Source organism: Chironomus tepperi, unplaced genomic scaffold (genome assembly GCF_022539635.2).
Source record: "Chironomus tepperi strain 1889 unplaced genomic scaffold, CSIRO-AGI_Ctep_v1 contig_85, whole genome shotgun sequence".
NCBI classification, from domain to species: Eukaryota; Metazoa; Arthropoda; class Insecta; order Diptera; family Chironomidae; genus Chironomus; species Chironomus tepperi.
The window spans coordinates 6679299-6703221 of NW_027226207.1; the positions used below are offsets into that span (position 1 = coordinate 6679299).

General features: G+C 30.7%; 1 protein-coding gene across 4 annotated transcripts in view; it reads left to right on the plus strand.

The window, feature by feature from the left end:
• Antp (homeotic protein antennapedia) overlaps window positions 1–23923 on the plus strand; it is a 131647-nt gene that overhangs the window by 95996 nt on the left and 11728 nt on the right. For 3 of the 4 annotated variants that reach the window (XM_070634962.1, XM_070634964.1, XM_070634963.1), the window contains 2 exons: window positions 15620–16569; window positions 16818–17031. In XM_070634962.1, the coding sequence (XP_070491063.1) occupies window positions 16063–16569; window positions 16818–17031 (721 nt within the window). In that variant the 5' untranslated portion in view covers window positions 15620–16062. The remainder of the gene's footprint in view (window positions 1–15619; window positions 16570–16817; window positions 17032–23923) is intronic. The other variant, XM_070634966.1, reaches the window with a different exon arrangement.

Consider the following 23923-nt stretch of genomic DNA (forward strand, 5'->3'; position numbering starts at 1 on the left):
ATTAATTAGAAAAATATTTTTCAGGACTAGGTTTTGTCACTTTTGATGAAAATTCATTAAAATATGGCTTGGGAAAAAATGAAAAATTGTTGTATTTATTATTTTTAGGATTAAAAAAGTGTGACATTTTGTGCTTCAAATTTCACTTCTTTTTTTTCTCTCATTTTTCGAGGTATTATATTTATTGGGGGATTTAAAAAAGGAGATAAGGATTAGTCATGGGTAGATGTTGGATGTAACAGATGATTTTGAAGGTTGGAAATGTTATGAAGAAGAAAAGTTATTTAAAATTGGATTGTAGAGGTTTATTTTTTTTATTATGGAAAAAAAGGAAAGAGTTTTGTGTTGAGATGGATCGGCACATGTGGGGCTTAGATGACAGTTTAAACTGAATTAAATTATTATATTTAAATTCAAATTTTTGAACAAAAAATTCAATTTGAGTTTTTGAAATTAAATAAAAAATGAATTTTTAAAAGTAAATTGAAATTAAAAACTAAATTAAATTTGAAATTTGAAAACTAAATTAAATTTGAAATTTGAAAACTAAAACTAATGAAAGTGAATCAAAAATGAAACTTGAAATTTAATTAAAATTGAAATTTTGAAACTAAATTTAATTTTAAATTTTGAAAATAAATTCAAATTGAATTTTTAAAATTAATATAAAATTGAAATTTTTAAACTAAACTAAAATTCAAAATTCTGAAACTAAATTAAAATTCAAAACTTTTAGCTGAATCAAAATTCAAATTTTAAAAATAAGTTAAAATTAAAATTTTGAACTAAATTTAATTAAATTCAAAATTTTACAATTGCAAATAATTCTAAATTAATGATTAAAATTGAATTTGAGTTAAAATTTTCAATTAAAGTTAAATTTAAAAAATCTAAAAAATAGTGATTAAATTTGAAATAAGTGGAAAATTTCAAAATAAATTTAAAATTCAATTTAAAAATTGAAAAAAATTAAAATTTTTAGAAATTTAATTAAAACGTTTTTAATGATTCAAAATTTTTTATACAAAGTTTTTGATTAAATATACTTCAATTTTTAAAAATCATAAAAAAATTTCCAATTTCAAAAACTCTAAAAAAACCACAGCGTGCCATCCTAACTAAATATCTCACAAAAATTCCCTCCCATCTCAAATCTAATCCACCATATCCTCAAATACACCACTCACAACTCATTAAAAATGATAATTCTTTACACAATTTCAAACATTTCTAGCCTCTCTTTTATTTTCAACTCAAAAAATTTCAAAAAAACGTTAACTTAAATTGATTAAAAAATTAAAAGAATGTGATAATGTTTTTATATATAATTTTTTGCGCACTCGAGAGGAAACAGCTGCTTTAAACCTTTCATATGAACGACAACAACAAACAGCTATGAATATAGCATGTAAACTCAAGTATCAACTTTAACTTTAAGAAAGAATACAAAAGTAAAAATATTTTTTGGCGCGCCTGCCACATGTTTTAGGTGTTTTTCGTATATTTCGGTTTTTCCTCGGGTAGTTTTTCTCGTTCGCTTTAATTGTGGAAGTAAAATTGCTTTATTGTTGTTGCTCGTAATTTCCTTTATTTAAATTAAACTCCCAACCGGAGAAGTTCGGCCTGGTGCCGTGTTGTAAAGGTAATAATCAACTGTTAAACTATATTTAAACATGCAATTCACGCAATTTCTTCTCCTTTTTTGTGTATGTGAAATACGCCGCATGTTTTCATCATCATCACATATATATACAGCAACAACATCATATTTTAACGTTGATTGGTGTTGTGGATTGGTATTGGAGTGGATGGGGGGTCGTTTTGGGTGGTTGGCTGGTTTAATTGGGAGTAGATTGGAATTAAGCAGGTGTATTTGGGCATTTAGAGAGTAATATTTAATAGGAATCAAACCTTCGACCTCAATATAGGTTCAATTGCAGATTTTGCTTAACCAACAAGCTTTGGAGCCAATTTGGACATCGGATGTCCTGAATTCGACTTGACTAAACTCAAATCAAGTCAATCTCATCCACAATTCCTCAATTCAACTCAAATTTATGCGCCAAATCCACAAAACATCCCAACAACAGTCACTCTAACTTCTACATCAACTAATTTCATTCCTACCTTTTCGTGGTTGACTCAACAGAATAAAAAGAGGGCGAAAGAAAATATACAAAAGGAACAGAGAAATTACTTCCATCCGTATCATTCACTAAAAATATTATAGCGAACTAAAAAATTGTCGAGTGTGTGGCACATAAAAAGGAATGTTTATTTCATTATGTTACTAAAGTATGTTGTTGTCTAGATTATGATGACTGATAGAGATGTATGTGAAGTTTATGGTAAAAAAAGGCAAAGTTAAAGGAGGTTACATACTAGTTACTTTGTATGGATGTGCGAATGAGTGTTTTGTATGGAAATTGTTGGTATGAAATGAGTTGTAGCTTTTTGGAGAGGTGTTGGATTGGACTTAGGTGAGGTGGATTGTTAGGTTGACTATTGATGTTTGGGTGGATTGACTGAACAGTAAAATGAAGTCGCTTGGGCTGTCGCTTTGTTTACGGTAAGACGCGAACATGTCCTAATGGCTCCAAAACGACCTCCAATGGCACCAAAATGACCCCAAATGACACTAAGACGACCCTAAATCGCTTCAAGATGCGAACGTGCCTTAATGGCACCAAGATGACCTCTAATGGCACCAATATGACTCCTAATGGCACCAATACGATCCTTAAGGGCACCAAGACGACGCCTAATGACACTAAGACGCCCTTTAATGGCACCAAGACGTGAACGTGCCCCAATGGCACCCAGACGACGTTTTATGGCAAAACATGAAATGTGCCGCTCTTGGACTCTTCCCTAGAATCAAACATACATTTTGGTCACTCACTTAAATATCCCCTCAATTTTTCAAAGTCACATCCAACAATACCCATCAGTTCCTTCCAAAAAAAGCCATTACACAAAGGTACAAACTGCAATTTACATCCATATGACGTCACATGACCTTAAAAATAGAAAGTTTTTGTTTTTGGTTTCTCTTCCCGCACACACAAAAAAAAGTCCTTTTTGTCTTCTTTGTGCTTCTTAGTTCTTCTTTGCCTTCTTTCCAAAAAAATAATGCAACAAAAAAAACAAAAACTTTCTCTTTTTTTTGCTCCTTTTCTTATGAAAATAAGCATCCTACATGCTGTCTTCCTTGTCCTTTTTCGTGTTACATACTAAACAGCATATTGCATAGTTTTGTGGAATAATTGTAGCAAGGACATGAACTTCACCATTGCACCGCACGTTTTTATGACTTTCTAAAATTTTCATATACCATGACTAATTAGTTATGTACTAATTTCGTACTTTTTTTGAAAAGATTTCTTAATTTCCTCAATTATTTTTTCTGTAATGCGTACCTGCAGTGTGTTGTCTGACAGTGGAACCGACATAAATAAAGAAATTATTTTTTTATGGAGTCTGCAAATGAGGAATTTTCAATGGAAAAAAAAAGATGTCATGTCTATTAAAATATTATGGAGATTATAATGGGATGGAAGGGGTCTGCTTAGCGCATCTGTAATTTTTATTATGGGGATTAAAGAGAGTTTGAGTTTTGAGGATGTTTGAGACATCTTTTGAATTATTTTTTTTGCGGAAGTTTATGTTTCTCGAATTTTGAATGGAATTGAGTCGAGTTTGAATCAAGTTTGAGTCGTGTTTGAGTCGAGTTTGAGTTGAGTTTGAGTTGAGTTTGAGTCGAGTTTGAGTCGAGTTTGAGTCGAGTTTGAGTCAAATTGAGTCGAGTTTAAGTCGAGTTGCGCCAAATTGAATCAATTTCAGTCGATTTGAGTCGAATTGTGTCGAGTTGAGTCGAATTAAACCTCAATTCCTCTAAATACGATCAAAAACTTCATCATATTAAATATATCCAGCTCCAATCACCACAATCCCTCCAACTATCATCCAATAAAACTAAATACAATTCAATAAAGCCATCAAACCACAATCTATACCCCGCACAAACCTCCAATTCACATAAAATCACGTCTTAATTTTCTCAATTCCAAACCTAATTGATTTTATTGAAAGCAATTTCCATTCAATAAATCCAATAAAGCACTGTGTCTATAAACAAGCATAAAAAAAAATGAAAATTTCGTGTTTTCAGCTTGTTCATATCTCAACAACAAATCTCATAGCTGTTTGTACACATTTTATATGCTTTTTTTTAAAACGATGACTTGAAAATAAATTTAAAAATACAAAAAAATTATCATTATTCTCATATTTCTTTTATCTTATTAAATGCATCAGCAAATGGATTAATTATTAATGTTAATACCTCCAAGCGGTTGTGGCATAAACAAACAAACAATGATACAGTACGAAACAAATCTGAATTTTTTATTTACGTATGAAGATGAAAACAGAGGAAAAATATATATTTGCGCAATGGCATTTTCATGTTATGATGCAATTAATAATAAACTACTAATTGTGAGTAGTTAAGCAAATGCTATTTAAGATATTAATTCATGACTTTACAAATGAGAGAATTTGCACCTTTTGGAAATGAAAATTTTATATTTATTTTCAATGAATTGACTCGAGCGGCACGAAATGATCGAGTAGAATAGAGGTAAATGAGTATGGTCTTCATTGTCTGCTAAATACAAGAATTCCAAATAATTAAAACATCCACAAATCTAAAAAGACATTAATTAACCAATCTCATAATTCAAAATATCCAATTCTAAAACCAAATCACACCACAGACCCAATAACACCAAAAAAGTACTCTTTAAGACCAAATTTACCTCAAATTATAATAAATAAATTCTTTTGACATGTTTTATATCTCATTATGCATTTAAAGCATGCAAATATAAAATGATTAATTTATTATTCAGCTAAAAAATTATTTTACCGGCTGAACTGTTGTTTTGGGAATTAATATCAAATTAATTTTAATGACATACAAATTGAATCATTTCATAATTGTTTCAAATTTTCTATATTATATTTATTAAAGAATATGTTATTTAAATGAGCAAAAATTAATATGTTGATGAGTATAATTAATTTATAAACGACAAGGGGGGGGGGGGTCACATTGCAATTCAAATGAATAAATTAAGCAGCACAATGATTATCCTAATTTCAACCCACAAAAATTGAATCTGTTCACAATGTCATCATCAGTGTTGATAATGATAATAATCGCGGACACAAAATTGCACATGAAACACCGTCGGCAATTGCAAGCATGATGCGAGAGAGCGACTGTTGCAAATATTATAGTCATTTTCTCAACCACATAATTTCATTTCTGTGTATGTAAATGTATATTTTAAAAAGAGACTATACACCCGAAAAAAAAAGCAGCATAAAATTCAACAAGTCGCACATTAAATTGGAATAAAGATAAAAACTACACCATAAACAGACTCTGTCTCTTCTCATTGTATGAGCTCTTTTTGGCTGTAGAAAATAAAATACAAACAGACTCACATACACAGCAGGCACAGAGCAAAAACTCTCACACGTACAACAAATTTATTTTGAATGCAAGATCGCGATTACTTCTTTTTTTATATATATTCATTGTTGCTCCTTTCTTGTCGTATCTCTTTTGCGGGTGAATCAAAAAAAAAGTTTAAAAAAGGGATGAAGAAGAGTTCTTTTATTGACGAAAAATTATTGCAGTTTAATTTAATTTCTCACTAAAGTTTATAATCTCTGATTTTTATGGTGCAATGTAAATGAAATGGACCCTTAGGAGTAATTTTGTTAGGGATTTTTTGGTTGGGATTGGGTTTGGTGAGGTGGAAGTTTGGGTTTTGGAAGGTGGATTAATGAGGAGTTTGGAATAGAATTTGATGAATTTTGAATTGTTTTAAAATTTGAAATTTAATTTTGAATTTATTGAATTTTTTTTTTTGATTTTTAAAGAATATTTCGAATTTTTTCAAATTTATTTTTAAGTTTTCAATTTTAATTTCAATTTTGAATTTCTTCAAATTTAATTTCAATTTCTTCCAATTTAATTTGAATTTCGAATTTCTTCAAATTTAATTTCAAATTCTTCAAATTTAATTTCAATTTCTTCAAATTTAGTTTGAAATTTTTAAATTTAATTTGAATGTTTTTAATTTGAATTTAATTTTACAAATTTAATTTGAGACTTTTAAATTTAATTTGAATTTCTCCAAATTTAAATTGCATTTCTTCAAATTTAATTTAAATTTCTTCAAAGTTAATTTTGAATTTCTTCAAATTTAATTTGAATTTCTTCAAATTTATTTTGAATTTCTTCAAATTTAATTTGAATTTCTTCAAATTTAATTTTAATTTCTTCAAATTTAATTTGAATTTCTTCAAATTTAATTTGAATTTCTTTAAATTTAATTTGAATTTCTTCAAATTTAATTTGAATTTCTTCAAATTTAATTTGAATTTCTTCAAATTTAATTTGAATTTCTTCAAATTTACTTTGAATTTCTTTAAATTTAATTTGAATTTCTTCAAATTTAATTTGAATTTCTCCAAACTTATTTTAATTTCTTCAAATTTAATTTGAATTTCTTCAAATTTATTTTGAATTTCTTCAAATTTATTTCGAATTTCTTCAAATTTATTTTGAATTTCTTTAAATTTAATTTGAACTTTTTGATTTATTTTGAATTTTTTCTAACTTCTTTTGAATAGTTTTAAATTTAAATTGAATTAAAAATGGATTTGAATTTTTCAAATTTAATTTAAATTTATTTTAAAATTTTACAATTTAATTTGAACTTTAAAAATTTAATTTTAATTTTTAAAGACTTTATTGAATCATTTTAAAATTTCTTTCCAAATATTCATCAACTCAAATTTAAAAATCCAACTTAAAATTCCTCCCATCATCTCCACAAGAGCCCCAAGTCCACTCCAAAAAAAAATTCCACAATCCTCTCTTTCCCCAACATCTCCACAACTCAATCAGTTCAATTGAGATAAACCATTAAAATTAAAAAAATATATTTTTAATAAAAAGAGCTGTGTCGGGTATTAAATTTAATTAACGAAAAAAAAAAAAATAAGCGTAATAAAGTGATTAAACTTTTTAATGTGCCAGCAGTAGCTACACTTCAATGCGCTTCTCTTGCTGACTTTTTTTTTTATTTTTAATCAATAATGAAAAATCGATGCTCAAGCAGGCACATGAGAGGCAGCAGCAAAAGAAGCACAAAAAAAAACAATTCAATTAAAAATTTAATCATGAAATGCCAATGGATTTTTTTTTATATTTTTCTCTCCTTTTTGTGTTCTTTTTTTTTGTATTTCAATGCGCGTAATGTGTAATGTTATGTGCCTGCATAAACAGCGAACCGAGTAAAAATAAAAAAAAAACTGTCAAGTTATCACAAGATATATAAATAAGGAAAAGTGCAAGTTTATTGCATTTACTTTTGGTTAACTTTTAACATTTCAATTGCGAATGTGAAATAAGTAGAAAGAACTTGTGATATCTTTATGAAGCTAAAATTTATGTTTTTCTCATAACATTATAGGCAACAAAAAAGTCTTTTGGAATGAAAAATGCTTTTTTTTTTCTCTTAAATGTTATTTTGAAATGAATTGAATGGATTTTTTTTTGTTGAGATAGGTTGGGACTCTGATGGTTAATTTACTTACTTACTTATTTCGCTGGACGTACAGATCAAGTGTGATTCATGGCCTCCCTCAGTTGGTGGTTGAAATTGGATCTATCGCTGGTTACCGCTTGGCAATTACCTATTCCATTTGTAACACTATCTTTATCGGCAGCTTCAATTTATGTTCAATTTCTGAATTTTATATGAGTTTTTGAGCTGTGTTTATACATGATTCTGTTGATAGAGATCAAATTGCACTCATCCGAGCTGCACATTGCTGCGATTCCCAATTTCAATCATAAAAATTGCTCAAAATCATCCATTATAGTGCGATTTACATTTTCTAACTCAAAAATGAGTTAAAATCAGATGTTATGTTGCTGTCCGAGCAGTTTCTTGTCTTTTTGTCAATACGGCACGTCAAAACTTCGGTGGCCTAGTGAACACCTTGTGCTGTCCGGGTTGGTTACCAGTTTGGTTTTCAGAAGTCTCAGTCTTGACAAATTCTTGAGACCACGATCTAGACTACCTAAGTTGTCTCTGACTCTGTCTCAGGATTAAGAGCCCTTAGTAGCCAACACTAGAGCCAGCCTTATGTAACATCAAAGAGAGGTCATGGATCAAAATTAGTTAGTATGGCTAATAAAGCTATTAAAAGCAATTTTATACTCTAAATTGAGAATTTTTGCTGAAATTTGAAAAATTTAGTAATTTAAGAGTCAATTTAGGGATCAACAGAGGTCTTGTCACAAATTTTTTGAGGATGTTTGGGAATTTTTTACCAAAAACTCAAGAAAATTGAAGAAATTTTTCCAAAAGTAGTCATTATTGACCCTAATTGACCCTCCCTTTCCCATTAATACGCACCCGATTCCTAGGTACCATTAAGTCAGATCCATGCAATACCATAAGATTATTGATTATAAAAAATTTACAAATTTCAATATTTCATACAAAAATACTAGACAACGGCCATATTTGCACAATGCATCCATATTTGAACGTCAGCCATATTTAACGCCCATTATTTGATCTACATCAATCCTTTTTGGACTTATGGAGTTTTTACTTCCATTCCTGTCAACTCTTGTCCAGTAATTGCCTTCCAAATTGAATCAATTGCTGTTCACTATAGCTACCCACCCTACAGAACTCGCGAAAACCGACACATTCATTAAATAAATCATTTTTCATTAAAAGCCACCTTGAGATAATAGAAATTCAGTATTTCTCACACATATCGATCTCACCGTCACATTTCATAATGAAATAAAAGTGTAACAAACTATCATGTATCAATTGCCACTGAACAATTCACAGTCGATTGTCGCGTATTTCACAGCATAAAGGCTACTGATTGATTTATGATGAGTCGTTTCATTAATTTGAAATGATTATTTCTTAATTTACTTCCATTTGTTCGCCTTATAAACATTATTAACTGTTTATGACATGCAATCTACATACCATTTTGGATATAGAATGTGATTTTTTCATTTATGAAGTTCATAATTCTCTCTCTTTGCATTTTTTTTATTCATATTCCGTTCGACAAGAGAGGAAAGAGTTGAAAGTGAAAATAAAGAGAAAAAAGACGACGACGACAAACGGCGTACAACAGGTGCTTAACATTATGGCATTTAATGGAGACATTTTATTAGGTCATTAATTTCAACTAACAAACTATAAAACAGCAAGTAAACAAATCGTTAATGTTCGATATTTAGCACTGGCTATGCGACGAAAAAAAAAGGTACATGAGAAGCATTATAAGAAGGATGTGTAGTCTGGTTTGAAGATGGTAAAGCGCATTTTGAAATTTGTTGAAGATTTTGAACTTTAGCCAGATTTTTTGAACTTAAGCCAGATATTTTGAACTTCAGTGAGATAATTTGAACTTCAGCAAGATGCTTTGAACTTCAACCATATGTTTTGAACTTTAATCATATGTTTTGAACTTCAGCCAGATTTTTAACTTCAAAGCCAGATTATTTTGAATTTTAGAGCCAGATTATTTTGAACTTCAGCCATATTTTTTGAACTTCAGCCATATGTTTTGAACTTCAGCCATATGTTTTGAACTTCAGCCAGATATTTTGAACTTTAGTCAGATTTTTTGAACTTTAGCCAGATACTTTGAACTTTATCCAGATGTTTTGAACTTCATCCAGATGTTTTGAACTTCATTCAGATCTTTTGAACTTCAGAGCCAGATTTGTTGATTCTCAGCCAGATTTTTTGAACTTTAGCTGAACAAATTGCTAGAATTTTGAACTTCATTGAACTCATTGATTCCGAATATCCTCAGACTAACCGTCAAAATGCCAACAAACCCATCCATTTCCCATTCAACAACTTGCTCCAAAAGTGTATATATAAATTTTTATCATTACAGAATCTCACGCATTAAAGGTACATTGAATTTGTATTTCGTCTGTTTCCTTTGCGATGCGAGAGATGTAGTAACGAAATGAAGAAAAAATAAAAAATCGATGAAGTCGAAACAGGGCATAAAGAGTAACAGCCAGAAAGAAAGAAAGAAAGAAAAAAATACTTTGTGTGTCTCTCGAATATATTTTAACGGCGCTTATAAAGATGTATGGGATATAAAAAAAATATATATCGGAAAAGAATTTTTTTTCGTTAAAATTCACAAACTCACTCCTCATTCAATACACCATAAATTTGTAATAAACATCGACTTGAGGTCTCCACTTACTCTTTTACTTTTGGATTTTTATTTTTATTTTGTGCTTTGTTTTTGTTTGTTCCTGTCTTTTAGTTTTTGTGTTTTTGTGGGATATGAAATAGTATTTTTTTTGGCGGGGTATGAGGAATTTTGTTATTGGAAATTGGATTGAATTGTTTGAGATGTTTTGGATAGGGTTTTCAATCCCGGGATCAAAATGTATGCAATCCCGGAATTCAATCCCGGGATTGCATATAAATCAATCCCGGGATTGAAAACCCTAGTTTTGGATGTTTATTTAGGTTGATGAGTTAGGGATTGAGAGTAGAGTGATTTGCAGCGACTAGGATTGCCTGAGGTAGTCTAAGCAGGTCTTACGGTGTCTTTAAAGTGCCTCTGAGCCTAATTGATGTGTTGCCAGTTAATAAATGGCATTCTGCTGCTCTAGTGACTCAGTTGTACCTTACAAACATTAGATCTTCAAGGTATAGTAGCCATAGTCAACTATAGGTGCACTAACCTCAATTGCAGGGTTAATGACTGACTAGCTATGCATTTAACTCTTCAAAAGACAAATCACATCAAGATGACATCAATCATCCTTAGAACTAGACTTACATCCAGTCAGATACCTCATTTATCCTCATTTATACCTGTCCACTCAACTATCCCAAAAAATCAATGAACCCCTGCTCACCCACAACAAAATAATATTAAAAAAATGAAAGAAACGCGGAAAGAATATCACTTTAGTTATTTCATAACTATTTTTATATAGACGATACACATATCTCTGGCACATATGTATTTAACTTGTTTTTGAAAATGTCATTTTAATTTCTGATCCCTCTCATCCTCTCTATCTCTTATGTCGCTTTTTTTCTTTTCTTTCCTATGCTTAACATTTCTCGTCTCGTATTTTTTTGAATAAGATACACACAGCTCAGTTTCTTGTCGTCTTTTCTTTTCTTCTTGGAACATTCGTTTGCCTACTAATAAATAAAAAAAAAATTGACTGATTGCGACGATATATAAAGCATTTCCTCTCTTTAGACTAAATATCTACATATCTTTACGATGATTCTATAAAGAGAGAAATATTTATAAAAAATAACATACAAAAAAATATAATTCAGTGAAGAGGAAGAAGACGTTTTGTATTTCATCGGCGATGAGGTTGTTGGAGTTGAAATTGAACTTAGGATGGGAGTTGAGATGAATGGGAGGAAATTGTGCATTATTCTGATATATTCTAATATTCTCTGTATCCATGGTACTAACTGGACTTTATTTTACAATAATATGCCTCATCAGTGACCCTTTGTGGCCTTGTTTACTGTTACTGGTACTTTGGTACCTTATAGTCGTTAAAATGACAGATTTATCAAAGTTTGAATGCCTTTCAGTCCAAAAAACCAAAAATTCCAATACTAGGACGTCGTCAGATCAATATAAAGCTATATTTGGTGTAGGATTGATAAAAAGGCAGCATAATGTTGTCCCTTGCTTATTTATGGCCTTTTTAGAACAGTGTGGCATTGATGAGATCAACTTGTTGCTTTTTTGCACAGAAAATTGAACTAACTGATCAAATCTTACAATCAACAGCCTTAAGATTTATTTTAAATATCATATTAAGCTCTTGATTGCATAAAATTTCAATATTCCCAATTTTTAAAGGCATTATATCATAATCGACCCCAGCAGACAAAGAGCATGCTGTCATGATACGGATAGACCACTTTAGTACCTAAAAGCGGTCTCTTTGCCTGTTAGAGCAATCAATTAAATGTCAGAAACATAATAAAGTGGATTTAATCAATTTTTACCACAAGCACTTCAATCAAATCTCCAATATTTAGATAAAAATTCATCGCCAAAATAAAATGTTTCGTTATCGTTTTCTTTTCTTTCTTCTTGTTTGTGTTTTTTGAGACCGAACTGCATATTTTGGCATGGGAGTTGATAGATTAGTTCTTTATGTTGCTCTGGCATTAGTTGAGAATGTTGATGGTAGGGATATACTAGCTAATTGGTCTACTAGCTTAACAGATGCGTATGATACAGTTAATCCATTTTTGTAGTCAAAATGGTTTAAAATCAGGGCCCATTTGACAGCTCCTTGTTATTTTCCCTAGCATGCTATCATGGTACAGTAATACCACTACGGTACCAAAATGTTTCCTCTTTGTCTGTTAGGCTAGGTGGGCTAAATAAGCATAAAGTCGTAATATCACATTAGTTATGATATGCAACTCAGTCAATGTATTATGACTGTACATTCCGGGTCAATTCCACAAAATAAAAATTCTCGATCTTCTTTTTCCCATCAACTCATCATTCTGGGTATCCTCCTTTTGGCCTTTTTTAATCCCCAATCGCTTTATGCTTTATATATTTTTTTAAAAAATTCATGTTTTTATGAAATATGGCAACATCCTCTCATCTCACTTTATTCAGTTCTCATATTCACAAATTAATTTGATAAAAATTGATATTAATATTATAAAAAATATATATTCAGGCCGTCTCATCTTGCCGGCATTTCATTATGGTACAGAATATATTTCATTTCCAACTGACTCATCACATATTAGTTTAATTGAAAAAAATTAAAATCAATTTGCATTTTGTAGATAAAAAAAGAGTATTTTTTATTTATTTCAGTGAATATTTTTGTGCCGAGTGTGGTCATGTTGTGAACATGAAACGCTTTTAAAATAATTACATTTTTATGCGATGGAAAATATAAAAGAAATATGGAATGGACGGATGGATGGATGGATGAATGAATGAGTCAAGTGAATTGAAATTTGCAATTTTCATTTGAGTGAATTTTTCGAATGAATGGATAGTCCCTTGGGGGAATTTTTGGAAGGATTTTTGCAAAAAGGGGTGATTTGAAGGTAGATTTGGAGTGTTGGATTGGGAAATTATAGTAATTGAATTTTGTAGTTAAACCACATTGCAGATTTTATTTCGAATTTTGGTTTTTAAAATTTTTTGAAATTAAATTGGAAATTTCAAATTTTTTAGCTTTTGGAATCAAATTTATAATTTTGAGTTTTTAAGTAAATTTTAAATTTAAAATCAATCAAAATTATTAAATTTTAATTTTCTGAAACTAACGTTTAAAATTAAAATTGAAAGTTGAAATTTAGATTGATTTTAAAATTGGAATTAAATTTGAAATCAAATTTAAATTTGAAATTAAATTTTACATCTGAAGTTAAATTTGAACTTTGAAATTTAATTTGAAAATTAAAATTAAATTTGAAATTTATAATTAAATTTGAAATTAATTTTGAAATTTGAAATTTAAAATTAAATTTGAAATTTGAAACTAAATTTAAAATTAAATTTAAAATTAAATTTTTTAAATTAAATTCAACAATTGAAATTAAATTTAAAATTGAAATTTAACTCAAATTTAAATTTCAAAATTCCCTCCAAGGGTCTCTCCCAATTAAACATTTTTAAAAATTCAGCGTAAATAATCACTATTCGGGTGTTGATGAAATATTTATTTTTTTATTCACTCACGCATGAATGAAAACAATTTTTTTTTCATTCGTTAATTTCAATTAAAATTTAAAAAAATATATATTTTTTCATTTCCATTGTCTATCAACAATGTTGCTTTAGTAGGAATTTCATTCAATTACTTATGTTATTGATGGTATTATGGTTGGTTGCGAAAAAGAGGAAATGCGAATAAATTTTGATGTGAAAAAGAAGAAGAATTTAAAAATTCTTTTCATATTTTTTTTAAAAAATTATTTTCAATTAAAATTTCAATTTTTGGAATTTAAATTTGCAATTTTAATTTTTTTTTAAATTTCTTAAATATTATCTCACTTAATAAGGCATAAATTCCTTATATTTCTATGATCCAATACCCCCTATACCCCCCTACACCCTTACACATCCCTCCACCCCATCATCTCATCATCATCCCCCCAAAAAAACAAATCCCGAACCTCATAACAATAAGAAATTTACTTTCAAATGTCTATGACATCGCCATTTTGATTTATGTCTAATGCATAGCATAAAACATATATCAATATGTTGAACTTGAGAAAGAAGAAAGGCATAGAACACATAAATTGTGTGATGGAAGTAGCGAAAAAAAAATAAAGAAATTGGAAAATGGAGAGAATGAGAGCGAAATGGCATACAAAAAGAATTATGAGAGGAATCAAAATGAGAGAGGGAGAGCGAAGACACTTAAAGTACTAGATTTTGTGGATTTGAAGGAATTTTGTTGATGTTTGGAATTTTTGAGAGTCGTTGGAGATATTGAGGGAAATTTATAATTTATTTGAGGATTAATTGATGGATTTTGGATGAATAATTATGAAAAATATGAGAATTAATTAGAATTTAAGTTTGAGAATTTTAAAAAATCGTTAAAAAATATTTTGAATATTTTGATACTAGCCGGTCATGCAGATTGCCTAACTTTAAAGGGGAAATTTTTTTGGAAAGGAATTGAACAAAAATTTCTTAATTTAGGCTGCTTTTTAAGTCACTTAGAACTTTGAGAGCCCAAGAAGTTCATTAGAATATTTAAAAATCGTTAATTTTTGTGACAATTTCGAAAGATTTTAAATTTATTATTTGAATTTTTAATGATTGTTTTAAAATTTTAAGATGAATATTCAAATCTGATTTATAAATTTTGAAATTTATTTCATAAAATTAGGAATTTTAATTCTTAAATTTTGAATTTAAATTCTAAAATTTTCAAATTTAAATTCTCAAATTTTCAAAATGAAATTCTTAAATTTTTCAAATTTAAATTCATAAGTTTTTAAATTTAAATTTCAAATTTTTAAATATATATTCATAAATTCTTAAGTATAAATTCTTAAATTTTAAAATTTGAATTCTTAGATTTTCAAATTTAAATTCATAAATTTTCAAATTTAAATTCTTGAATTCTCAAATTTAAATTCTTCAATTTTCAAATTTAAATTCTTATAAATTTTCAAATTTAAATTCTTATAAATTTTCAAATTTAAATTCTTAAATTTTCAGATATAAATTCCTAAATTTTTAATTTAATTTCTTTAGAACTTTTAAAATTTTCAATTTTTCAAATTTAGAATGTTTAAAATTTCAATTTGAGATTTTTAATTTAATTTCAAAATTATTTCAATAAATTGTCATAATTGCAGTACCAAGGACTAAATATCTTTAACTTTTAAATTTTTTAAATTAAAATTCAATTTGATTATAAATTTTAACTAACAATTTCTTTTTTATTTCCTTAATCTAATTCCAGAAAAAGCAAGTAAACGAAACAATATTTGTGAAACTACTGTTACCAACGCTTCAAAGACAACACTTTATCTATACATATATACATATACATAAAAAATTTGTAATTAATATACATAATTTAAGAAAAAAGAAAAAAGTATAACAAAAATTAATTTTTAAGGTGAAAAATTAAGTAACAGGAAGGCATTACCCACGAAGAAATCTTTCATTTTTGTATAAATATTAAAAAGGAAATCGAGTGAAACAAAAAAGGAACTAATCATTATTTTAAAATATAAAATTTCTGTTAATCATCGGTAAAAAGTGCATTAAATGTGATCAAAAAATAAATTTAATAAATTAAAAGAAGCTGAAGACATAAAAAACATAAAAAAAAAAATCATCAAAAAACCTAATTTAATTCATTAAATAACAAAGATAAGCACATACACAGAATCATCAATCATGACGATGAGTACAAATAATTGTGAAAGTATGACATCATACTTTACAAATTCCTATATGAGCTCGGACATGCATGGACACTATCCAACCGGCGGTGACATGGATGCCCAGATGCACCATTACACTCAAACGCATCACAATCAAGCCGGTATGCCACCATTTCCACGTTATCCACCATATGATCGAATGGGTTATTATAATCAATCAATGGAACCAGGTTATTCACGACCCGATAGTCCATCGAGTCAAGTGGGTAATGTTATGGGACCACAAACCCAACAACCACCTCCACAACAAAATGGTACAATGCAACCAATACAACAACAACCTCAACAGCCACCAATTGTCTATACAAGTTGTAAATTGCAAGCAGCAGTTGGTAATGGTGGTCTTGGTATGGTTGTTGGTGATAATGGTTCACCGCCACTTGAGCAAATGGGACATCATAATCATATGAATAATCAGCAAATGCAAATGGGACATCATATGCATGGTCAAGTGAATGAGGTAGGCGTAAGTGTTAATTAATTTGAGTTGAGGGCTGTTTTTGATGGCTGGGTTGATGAGGGGTTGACTGATGACTTGACCAATGAATCAATCATCCAGCAGCAGCCTACAAGGCACATACTTAAGTATTAAGTGATCTAAACACAGCCAAACCATCAAAAATGCGCTCTAAACTTCTAAACTCAAATAACTTCCCAACTTGTACCTCTAAAAAATTCAATTATAATATTTTATATCCTATGCAACAGGTTGGTCATCAGAATCCACACAATATGGGCATGTATACAAATTCTGGAGCTCCGCCAGTTCAACCACCACAAAATATGATGCATCAGCAACCGCCTCCCATCCACCAAGGACAACAGCAACAACAACAACAGCAACCACCGCCAAATAATCACACTCAATCCTCACTACCATCGCCGTTGTACCCGTGGATGCGGAGTCAGTTCGGTAAGTTAGGTTTGTTTCAGTCCAATTTTTTTCTTATTAATAATATTAAGTTTTAACTAATTCTATAATTTATGTTTTGGCTTTTGGACATATCAGTGATGTTACAAAATTATTTTGTAAAAATATTCAGCCATTCTGATATATCCAAATTCACAAACATGAAAAAAAAAATTGTGAGGAAATAAGAGAGGACGGGGTAGAATGAGAGAAGAACAGCGCACGTTTTGTGAACACAAAAAATAATTTAATTTTCTGCATGCACTTGCTCATCATCAGCAATTTTTTTTAGTTCGTCCATTCTGTCTTTTTTTCTGCCTTTCATATTATTTTAAAATAATTTTTTTAGCGGGATTTTTTTGAAGGTTGATATTAAATAGTGGCATTTATAGTTTGGCGGATTGGGTGGGTTGATGATGATATGAGGCGATGTGTAGAGCATCAAGTGGTTTGGGGACTAAATTTGTTGATAAATGAGTTGTAATGGGGTCATATGGTCCTTATATTGACTACTTTTGGGGAGTATATCCTGAATTGTAACCGATTTTCATGAGTTTCTTGCTATATGAATGACATAGACCAGTTGTGGACAACCTGTGTGTCTCTATGCACTAGTAGACACTAGAAGTACATAAAACAAATACCTTGTACAATTTCGGTCCGGATTTACCAGCAAGATGTGCCATAAAAACCAAAAGGTTGCTCACTGCTGACCTAGACACATCTTAACCCTCTAAAATCAAACCATATCCCCAAAAAGCAAGTAAAACATCGAATTTTTTAGTCATGAAACCATCTTGAGTGAATAAAAATATGTTATGACTAGTTGATAACAAGTTAATGTCCAATTCTAATATTTTTTGTCCCCTTGGGTTCTTAAAACCAGAGCTCGAAGTCGACTCGAATTTTACTTGAAATCTTGTCGACTTGAGTCGAATTTCCAACACAAACCCTGAGTCAACTTCTAGCTGCCCTTTGCAACTGCGCTACATTTCCCATACCAACCCACAAATATATACAACCTATCATACTATACTTTTCATGTGTCTCATGAATAAAAAAGCGCAAAAAATACATTTTATTCATTTAAAATGAGATCAAAAATTCACCGGACCGAAAGTGAGTGAAAGAAAATTAAATTAAATTTTATGCTTCAGATTCAAATGATTGGCTCAATGTGTGTACGTTTATATTCTATATGAAGGGAAATGAAATTTGACGTAGGGATGAGGAATTGAAGTTTGGGTTTCTGTTGCTTATTGGGAAGGGAAGGATAGGTTTGGAGAGCTAGAAAGACGATTAACTTCAGGAATTCGTCCTTAACTGCATGTCAGCAGTCTTAGACAAGGTATAAGGTACATCCGAACACTGCAGTCGTGGGAATCTATAACGCAGAGCATGCAGGATTCCGGTTCTTGGATGAATCCTAATTTTAAAAGATTTGTTTGAAAATATGGCAGAAATTTGTGAAAGATAGTCATTTTGAGGAAGCTTAAAGGCTTCAAATTTGGACAAATTCAAAATTTTCACTCAATATCAAATCCAAGACAGAATGAACAATAACACAGTCCACAATATGTGCATCTACTCGTATAATCTAATAAGAATACCGTATAACTATAAGGGATCTAAAACTAGTTCTACATCACATAAGTTCAAGGGGTTATAATACTTAAAGTTCTACCAAAAAATAATTCTAACTCAGCTATATTCCCGGCCACAAAACGCTCGCTATTCCACCTCAAAAAAATCATATTATTATTACAATCTCACCTCATCCTCTCTCATTTCCTCACGAAAAAAAAAACACAAGAAAAGTGATGAACTTTTTATTCTTCGTACTTTTTTTTTTTTTTGATACTCTTTTATTCCTCTAATGAATTTTTAATTAAAATTTTTTGATGCATGACCTGCATCGCATGGCTTCTAATAATGAGAAAAAAAAAATAGAAGGCTTTTAAAGAATTTTTGCTTGCAGAACTACTTTTATTTGAAAATAAAATACAAAATGATGAAAATAATGAAAAATAATTGAAATAGTTTGAAGGTTTTTTGATATTTCGGGACATGTTTGGGGGTTATTGAGTCATTGGACGGAAGATTTTCTGAAGTCTCGGTCTTGACAGATTCTGCAGATCGAGACCAAGACCAGCACAGTGACTGAGACCGAAACCGAGACCAAAACCGATATTGAAACCGAGACCGAGACCAAAATTCAGACTTGACATCGGAAACCTTCAGTTGGACGTATTTTAAAGAGCTATACAAGATTTATTGCATATAAATCTCAATAAAATTGTAAGAATGACACCATTCAACTCATTTTGACCAAATCAAGCCAATCAATCAAATTAAAATCAAATTCAACCTCCACAGTTGACGAGTCATCAAGTCTAGTATTTGAAAAATGTTACAAAATCAAAATTAGCAACCTCATTTAACCTCCAATACCATCTGATCATTAAAAACTCATCATAAACTAGCAAATTATTCAAATATGTTTAAAAATCAACCAAGCACTAAGCATCTACACCTTGAATCTCATCACAAAAAAAAAAATATCTAAACCTCATTTATTTCTCCCTCTCAATTGTCAAATACCAAGAAGTCTCTGTGAATCATAAAGTCTTTAAAATGAAAATCGAGAGAATCTTATTCCATATATAAAATAAAATAAAATTAAATTCAATAAGCTTTAAAGTACGCCAGTCAAAGGAGAACAAAGAAACAAGATTTATTGTGATTTGGTAAATAAACTCAAAGCGAATCAATACAGAGAATGCTGTGTCTGTGCTTGCTATTCATGGAAAAATGAATATTATTTTGAATGACAATTAATTTTCGGATATTATTGGGTTTGGAATGGGTTTGGAATGGGATGGGGGAGCATATAGGTGCATTTGAGTATGGAGCATTGATTTGGGAATAGATAGCACCATCATGATGACCCAAGACAGTACTATGTAGTCGCTAGGTTGTTGCTGCATGGTCTCTTTGACATCTAAGCATATTTGAGTATGTAGCATCTACATGGGAGTAGTAAGCGTCACCATGATGACCCCAAGTATCACAATTGAGTCACCAAATCGTTGCTACATCGCTCCTTTGACGGCAATCCAAAAGGGTCCACCAACGGCTATTAATATTGAAATTCCCAAATCATACTCTTAATTCCTCAAAATTCCCCACTAACCATCACCCATAACTACCTAAACACACTAAATAGACGCTCCATTTACTTCTTTCTTCAAATAAAATTACAGCATAAAGCCTGTAAATCATTACCATACTTTGATCTTCATGTGTATGTCTCACACGTCGTCGAGAATACTTCCGGGTTCTTTTGTAAAATTTTTTTACAGATATTTCTAGACACAAAAAAAAGAGTATGTAATGTGTAGATACTGACTTAGACAAAGGCAGAAGCCTAAAGAGACGACAATGCAGAACACCTTCTGTTTGTAACGAATAAATTCTGTCTTTGTTTTCATGTTTGGTAAAGGAATTGTTTTTTTGGGAATTCGGAGATTTTGTATGGATTGGGATAGGAATTGTATAGGCTGGTGTCGCCCTTAGGATGAATTTTTGTGTATTTCCGAATTTTCTTCAATTTATTGAGCTTAACTTTGCATGGTTCTGACAAAACTAGTCAAAATCAGTTCTAAATCCATAAGAATGCATAATCGGAAGCTATTCATCAACGTTTAATAGGCCTATAGCCTAAGGTACACCCCAGTTACACCTGGAAGTTACTGTAAGCTATTTTCAAGCCATACTCGCTAATATCGATTAGTTACGCACCAAATCAAGCTTCTAGACATTCTCCAGCTTCAAATCCTCAGCCATACTAACCATATCCACCAACAAATCCAAAATAATTCCAACAAAAATTCCCCTCAAGGACACATGCCTAATTTATGCAAGATTTTACTTTCATTCACACTCAACTTCTTCCATACAAAGCAATTTCTATAGTTTCTATCGATCTTTTCATCTTGACCTCTAAATGAATACACAATTCAGTTACATAATAAGCTTACAGCAATCAGCTGTTTTCCGTGTAGCTTCCACACAATTTAACCATTCAGGCAAAAGCAAATAGACAATTTGCCAGTGAGAGAATTTTACATTCAAGAATGAGTCTAAATAGCATGCAATAAGAATAAGAAGGCACCTAATAAAATATGTTTATACTCAAAGTGCAGTACAGACAATAAATTATAATGGCAATAAAAGGAGATTATTTACATTTTATCATTTCCCATATTCGCTTTCACCCCGTAGAACTGAATAAGTATGAAGAAATCCATAATCTCGATGTTCCATTTTCATTTTCTATCTTTTTTTGCTTCCTCTTCGTCTTCGTTTTTAGGTGAAAATTTATTGTTTGTAGATTGTATGTAGATTCTTGTTTGGATGGAATGAAAAAAACAAGGCGAAGAGAAACACTTGTTGCTGTATTCATAAAATAAGAGTCGGTGTTGCAATGAACCAAAATATAAGAAGTACTTTTTATTGAGTATAAGGAAGAGTTGTTGGCGAAATATTCATTAATTGCAAATTTTAATAGCTTGACAATTGGCTATGATAATGCCATAAGGGGTCGTTCACTTATTACGTTACGCAAAAAAACGAATTTCTAGACCCCCCCCCTCACCCCCTCGTTACAAAATGTCGTTACAAAAAAAATTTTTTCGTTGAGGCTGTTACAAAATCCTAGACCCCCCCTCCCCCCTAAAAAGCGAACGTAATAAGTGAACGGCCCCTAAGGGAAAATAATGGGGCAGTATTAAAGTATTGAGACGCAGCTCTGCTTTGACGAGATGTTATCGTCTCTCGGTGCTTTTAAGAGAACTCAAATCTTGAATCATCCAGAGATTGTTCAATAATTTTGAATAGGTCACTAGAATCGCAGGTCATTACTTCTTCTAGCCTTACCAGAAAAAGACTTCTCATTCCTTCGTGTTTCTAATACTTACTTAAGCTGCTGCTCGTACAGATCAGTTGTGATCCATGACCTCTTCATAAGCAACTCAAATGACATTAAGTGCCATTTATTGTCTTCAAAATTGGTCTACAATAGCCCTATCATGAACCCATTAGAGTACCTCGCCGTAGTTCTAATGTTTTGTAGATAAAACGGCAATAAAATGGTGTATCAGCGAATATTTGGTACTGTACGGGATAGTATATTGCCATATTCGAATAAATCCGTACCTAAACAGTTCAAAGTGTTTGCTAGAGCATCGCTTTAATGTCTAATTGACAATAAGACACCAAATTGCCAACAGCTGATTTTGATCCAATTTTACGATAATAAATGCTGTTTGGTTCAGTTTGGCACATTATGTCACTCAAGTGTACCAAATGGTCTTTTAGTCTCAACATTCTGACTCTTAAAATCCACAACAACCTGAATCCAGCACTCTAGGTCGCAATTACCTAAAGACAATTCAATCCTACTCACTTTAACATCTATAAACAACTTTAAACAGCCACAAGAACTCAATATTCATTCAAAACAATTTCCCATCCAACAGCCGCTCAACCGTTCTCAATTCCCAATCTCCTTCAATCCCATCAGTAAACACTTCACTGCAATATTTTCATTACATTTGTGCAGTATTTACATTATTATTGTACATTTTTAATGGAATGAAGCTTATTTGCACCTACACATAACTTTCATTCCAATGTGAGCGAGAGAGATTTCAATTGGCAATGTTGTAATAACAACAACAAGCATGCGGCAGCATCGACAATAACAGCAGTAAGCATATAAAGGCAAAAGATTCAACGTGAAATCATTTTCTTTTATTTTTTATTTATCTTCATTTGCTGAGGCGTTGGTTGAGTGAAATTCTCAAAAAAAATAAGAAATAAGAAGTACAGAAACTTAAGAATGAAAACGAATGGAAATAAAAAGAAGAAAAATGTGTGTATTTTAAGGTTACAAGGAGAGTTCATAGAGATTGAGATGTAAAACGAAAATTGATTGCTATCATCTTGCATACAATTCGTTCTTATATGCTTTATGCTTGATTTTGGAGTTTTTCGAATCAATGTAACTGAGTGAGGAGAAGACAGCAGGCAGTATGAGGATCATCAATATTTATAAGTTCGAAATAGATAGTTAATAACAAAAAACATACATATATATCGTCTTATAAGATACCTATCCCTAAGACTTTGGCTTCTTGTCAGGCTTACACATTTAACAGACATTAAATCCTCATTTATAAATTCACTGCCATTCATATAAGACGACGTTGTCGTTTGGCTTTTTATAAAAGGAGCGAAAAAGTAAGACGAAGATTTTTTTTTAAACCGTCTTAAAGTTTTTATTTTAAGTTTGAAGTTTAGAGTTGCGGAGATTTTTAAGGTAGATGAGGTAGATAAAGGTTGTCAGTTTTTCTGGGCGAAATGCAGGGTATTAAGCTTTATGAATTGTAGGTAATATGTATTCCGCAACACATCAGTGTGCTCGCAAAACTTCCTGAAAATGTTGTGAATCATATGCCGCATGCGTTTCGGCCCAATCCTTCCACCAGAAGAGGCCACAAAAAATAAAAGATTGTGCACCACTGAGCTATTTGTAGGTTAATTTGCAAAAACGAGATTGAAGGTTTTTTTGTTGATTCAAGTTGAGTAACTGAACAATCTAGCTGAAAATCTAAAATTGTTCAATTTTTGTATGGATCTAGGTTCGATTCTCAACAAAATGACTCGATGAAAAATCCCAAAATGTTGTGAATCATGTTGAATTTTTGGTGTCTATTGCTCACCACATGTGGCTTAATATAGGCCTGTCTCTGTTTTGTCATAACAGACAAATAGACTGCTTTTAGGTCCCACAGTGGTCTATCAGTAACATGAAAAGCATGCTAGTTGCCTATTTAGAATG